General features: G+C 41.2%; 1 protein-coding gene across 1 annotated transcript in view; it reads right to left on the reverse strand.

Moving 5' to 3' along the window:
- LOC104537454 (alpha-2,8-sialyltransferase 8E-like) overlaps window positions 1-5316 on the reverse strand; it is an 11337-nt gene extending 6021 nt beyond the window's left edge. Inside the window, exons 1-5 of the mRNA XM_010180349.1 lie at window positions 5258-5316; window positions 5017-5109; window positions 2696-2840; window positions 720-722; window positions 391-445 (exon numbers count right to left, since the gene is read on the reverse strand). Of these exons, the coding sequence (XP_010178651.1) occupies window positions 391-445; window positions 720-722; window positions 2696-2840; window positions 5017-5109; window positions 5258-5316 (355 nt within the window). The remainder of the gene's footprint in view (window positions 1-390; window positions 446-719; window positions 723-2695; window positions 2841-5016; window positions 5110-5257) is intronic.
- Between the last annotated feature and the right edge of the window lie 409 nt (window positions 5317-5725).

Below are 5725 nucleotides of genomic sequence, written 5' to 3' on the forward strand. Positions count from 1 at the left end.
AGGAATGCACGAATCAGGATCAGCAGCAGATGAGCTAGCAGGGTTCTGCTCAGACTTCGGCCATTGCAGGATCAAGAGGGACGGAAGGGTCTAAGATGGAAGGGCTCCAAGATGGAAGAAGGGTCGAGACCCTCGTGATCCCTCCGCTTTATACCGAGTATGATGTATGTGGGATGGAATACCTAGTTGGTCGGTTTTGGGTCCGCTTCCCCTCCGTAGGCACAGACACGGCACCCACGGCGAGACACTTGCCCTTGAGCTTATCAGTTCACACTGTCTGGGAAAAACATGCTGCTAGTTTTCATCAAGTTCAGCCACTCAGAAGAGACTGAGCTGAAAAGTAAAATCACTAAATAGAAAATTAGATCTATTTAGCTCAAACCAGGACACCTCCGTTCCCAACCACCACACACTTCTTAAACTGGGAGTGGTGGTACGGCATATCCTGCAACATCACAGCAAGGAAAGAGTTATTTTCCTGAAACATGGAGGCAATGGGTATCTTTTTGTTCCTTTTTTTCTCTTTTCTTTTTTTGTGCAGCTGCACTAATCACAGTAAGTTGACACTGGTTCTGGCCTGCAATATTCCCATGGTGTACATAAATGGATGGGATTCTTTGCTGTGCAATTAGAGATGCTATGGACAACTAACTCAGAGAGAAAAAAGCAATAACCTGTTTTTGTCCAGGCTTAATAATGGAAGAAGTAATTTTAGAAACTTGCTTTCCTGACTGATTTCCACATGAGGGCACAAACCAAAAAATTAGCGTACCCCAGGCATTGCCTTCCGAGTTGCCAGCTAACAGCTCACTCTGCAGGCTCTGATGTACTGCACACATAGTTCTAGAGCAGCTAGTAAAGCCCAGAAAGTCTCTTTAAATCAGACAGCCCATTACAGCTATTTATCAGAACCTAGCCCAAATTTTAGTGCATGCTACCACTAATTGTACTAATAGCGTTAATTATTATTAATTAGCACTTGTACTACCAGCAGTGCCTAAAGCCTTTGGTCAGGCACTCTTTTTGGACTTTCTTTTTGGATCTTTCTGCACTCTTTGGGCAAAATTGTGTCTTCATACGCAGACATGCAGCTGCTGCCGAAGCCAGAGAGAGTGAGAATCACTTCTCTGAGAATAGAACTGGGCTGTTAGAGTGAGAGGGTTGTGACGCAGAACTGAGCCACGCTACACCTTATGAATATGTACAGATATGCTTATATAAGCATGAGAGCTCTCGTTTTGGTACATACATTTTATCAATAATTTCGGACCACACACTATGGAGAGATGCGATAGTGACATGACATGTTTAGGTGATTATTCCCAGGATCTTTCCGTAGCATTCATAAGCCATGAGGTAAAAGGGCATGCAATTACATCTACTTGAGAAAAGCAGCAGCTGCCTAACAGAGGCATTATAGAGTTGTTTGTGCTTTATCCAGTGATTTCTCAACACAAAATGCCTCGGCAGTACCTTTCAGGGAGATCAGAAGCAAGTCCTCCACACTCAGCACAAGGCTCTTGCCATTACATTCTTGCTCCTATGCTTTCCACCCTTTATCTCCTATGTTTTCTGCGCTGCTCCTAGGCAGAGGGTGGCTTTGGCCACATAGCTGCTGCTCAGTAAATCCCAAAAGGACTTTGGCATGGGATAGAGCTCGCAAAGTAGTCTCAAGGTATACCTGGATAAATACAACAGCAGCTATAGGACACCCTTAGCAAATGCATAGGCATCTTGTCTTGCATGCATTCATCCACGCAATCAGGCAGGGTTTTGAGAATTTTGCTCCTGGACTTAGATGTTCCCATTCTTTGCATATCTCCAGATGCCTAAGTGCTTTCCTGGATCTGAGCCCTTCCCCTGTTCAGCCCCAGTTCCCCATGAGCACATTTAGATAACAGCCCTAACCTATCTCTTAGTAGTGCTCAAAAGCAAACAGATTAAAAGTGGTTAGACCCTGAAGGACAACGTTAATGACACAAATCTAAGTACTTAAATATTTTTCTAATTTTCTGAAAGGGATAAATTTCAAAATGCCACAAAATGCATTTCTGTGCATCCGTCCAATGCCCCTCCAAATATCCCATTTTAAATTCATTAGGTTTGTGCCATGATAAATCAGTAGTCACATAAGCCCATTTCTGCACATCAGCCACTATGTGCAAGGTGTATTGCCCAGTGGTTATAAATTTGAATGACCCTTAGGTCAAGGATTATTTGCTGACAAGGTTTTGAATAAGCATCATGATGAATATATTTAAATATTGTGCAGCCTGTTCACAGATATGGTGCAAACAGAAAAAAGTATAAAAATAGTAATTGTGAATATGAATTACAAAATAATCATGTCCCTAAAAAAGACCTACCCAAATACTGAATTTATTGTATGAGATTCTTGTACTTTTTAAAAGTTCTGCCCCTTTTATTCAACTTTCTTAAATTCTTTTATTAGCCACTTTTCTGCTAGGTCAGTAATATTCTGCAGGAATATATATTGCATATTAGAGCAGATAACCACTATAAAATAGGATAATCAGCTAAAATATCATATAAAAAATAAACATATTCGAAGTATAAGCAAAGAAGTTTGTAGAAATGTCAAACAGCCAACTACTAAATGCTTGGCTATAGGATAGCACCTAATGCAGCAAGTAGAGTAAAGCTGATTCTGCGAATAGACAAAGTCATGAGGCACTTTTGGAAACATTTTGCAGAGTTCTTGGTTGATATGGAAGATTCCACTAGTATCCACTTCATATTTCAGTTTAGTTCCTAAGGGAGTATTTTTCTGGGTGGTGAGCAGAAAGCCAGGGGCATTGAAACACCTCAACAAAGTAGACCTGTAAAATTAAAAATATATAAATAAGTTCAAGGAACTGATAGCATGCTTCAGGATTTGCAATTAGTATCACTCCTAACAAGGCATTTTTCACCAAAAAGGAACATTTTAGCTGTAGGAGGAGTAAAATGGTCGTTTGCTGGATATTCCTTTAGAAAATTTCCAGTTCAGTGATATTTTCCTTGATTGAGGAACTTATGGTTTAAAACAAAAATAAAAGAAGAAGAAATTAGGTCCCTGTACCTGTTGCTTCAAGGCTGCAGGAAATACATGTGCAAATTCTGCCCAGACCACAAAACTTTGATTACCAAAAAACTTTTTATAGAATCATAGAATGGTTTAGATTGGAAGGGACCTTAAAGATCATCTAGTCCAACCCCCCCTGCCATGGGCAGGGACACCTCCCACTAGACCAGGTTGCCCAAAGCCTTGTCCAACCAGGCCCTGAACACTTCCAGGGAGGGGGCATCCACAGCTTCCTTGGGCAACCTGTGCCAGTGTCTCTCCACTGAGTTTTAGTCTTAGTTTTAGTTTTAGGTCTCAGTCTTAGGTCTTAGTTTTGCCTTTGACATTGCATATCTGCATCAGGAAGACAATGTGGCCCCGACAGATGAGTGCCAGGAAGACTGGCCATGGCTCAGACAAATGGCAAAAATTTTCTTTGTTGCTGGGACAAAATGGAAGGTATTGCAGTATAAACAAGCACTGTTTAAAATCTCAAAAATGGGATTCTTGGCATGAGAGAAAAACCAATTCAGCTCTCATATGAAATCTAAACAGGAAAAGCAGCTTTTCCTATTTACAGGTCCATTTCTTAACTCCCATCTTTCTCTGAATTTTTTTCTCCTTTTATTGGTGCAACTAAAAGTTCAGCTTACTCTTACTCCAGAGACAGTTTGTTTCTCAGTCAATGAATCTTATATCTTAATGAAAAAATACATGTTATGGCAACTGCACAAACATGAAGATAAAGCCAAATGGCTCTCAAATAACCTAGACTAAATACCTTCCCTCTGGGATATGTGGCCGTGTTATGAGTTGGAAGAATAAGCCAGTCTTCTTTATAGGCTTCATTATAAGAACCAGAAAGCAAATACAGAATTATGCAAATTTTAGTGATGTCCAATTACTGTTACATGCTTGTTACATACATCATAAAGAATTTCTTCCTAATATCTAGTCTAAATCTACCCTCTTCCAGTTCAAAACCATTCCCCCTCATTCTATTGCTACCTGCCCTTGTAGAAAGTTCCTCCCCAGCTTTCCTGCAAGACCTCTTCAGGAACTGGAAGGCTGCAATAAGGTCTCTCTGGAGCCTTCTCTTCTCCAGGCTGGACAGTCCCCCCTCTCTCAGCCGGTCCCTGTAGGGGAGGTGCTCCCACCCTCTGATCATCTTCGTGGCCCTCCTCTGGACCCGCTCCAACAGCTCCATGTCCTTCTTGTATTGGGGGCCCCAGAACTGGATGCAGTACTCCAGGTAGGGTCTCACGAGAGCAGAGTAGAGGGGCAGAATCACCTCCCTTGCCCTGCTGGTCACACTTCTTTTGATGCAGCCCAGGATACAGTTGTCCTTCTGGGCTGCAAGCACACTTTGCTGTCTCATGTTGAGTTTTTCATCGACCGGCACTCCCAGGTCCTTTTCCTCGGGTCTGCTCTCAAGCCATTCTCCACCCTGCCTGTATTTGTGCTTGGGATTGCCCCTACCCAGGTGCAGGACCTTGCACTTGGCCTTGTTGAACTTCATCAGGTTGGCATGGGCCCACGTCTCCAGCCTGTCCAGGCCCCTCTGGATGGCATCCCTTCCTTCCAGTGTGTCACTCATTAGTTTTGTGATGTACTTATAGGACCACAAAAGACAAAATACAAATATTTTATTGATCCTCAGAATCACATTTTCCTACTTTTTACTGTGTTATTAACTTGTGAAACTCACTGCTAATTGAGGAGTTCAAAAGTAAAAATGAGCTCAGAAAAAACCTAAACAAATTTTTCAAATGGAACTCAGATCAAATTCAAATGTCACTACTTGCACATATAAGAGGACCTCAGGAATCCCTGATGAGACCCCTACTGATGAGATATCTTGAGCTTTGCATCTTTTGACAATGTAATTGTACGTTATAATTTTCATTCTGCCTAAAAGTAACCTTTTTTAGCAAGTATTCATTCATACTTACATAGACAAAACCTTCACCTCAATGATGTCCTGCCATAATTCCAGGCATTTGGTAGAGTTGTATTCCAAAGGCCCTTCATAAAACTCAAAATACCTGAAGAAGAACAAGAAAAAAAGATTACAGAATTAGAATAGAATATTTGTCTTACATACCAACAAAAAATTTGCTTAAAATTGTCATTTATGATTTCTGCCTAATTTGAGACTACATTGTCTGGTCCATAGGCAGGTTATTACTTCACAGGGAAACATCGATGTCATTGTTTATTGTAGAACAGCTACCCATGTCCAGTTTGTCCATCTCTACGAGTGTTCATCTACCTTATAGGCACCAACAAAGACCAGCTACCTTTTCCAGCAGTCAGCACATGGCAGCTGGCACTGAATATCAGGGGAAAAACACTGATCACTTCAGGAATGCGACTCCCATCCTCTGGATGTCTGAATATGCTGAGACTTTAAAAAGTAATTCCTTAAATTTTGCTCTTAGGTGGAAAGCAAAGTGCTGGAGGTTGTATCTTGTCTGTGGAGACTGTTGCATACCTCTATGCAATTGAGTTTTTTGTTGGGATTTACTCTTTTGCTAAATTCAGAGGGGAAAATTTTGCTCTTTTGCTAAATTCAGAGGGGAAAATTTTTTCTCCTCAAAAACTCTGAGATGGGTTTTGAGAACAAAAAGATTTGAATGCTCAGACACAGCACAAATGACA

Source organism: Mesitornis unicolor, unplaced genomic scaffold (assembly GCF_000695765.1).
Source record: "Mesitornis unicolor isolate BGI_N332 unplaced genomic scaffold, ASM69576v1 scaffold2363, whole genome shotgun sequence".
Taxonomy (NCBI): domain Eukaryota; kingdom Metazoa; phylum Chordata; class Aves; order Mesitornithiformes; family Mesitornithidae; genus Mesitornis; species Mesitornis unicolor.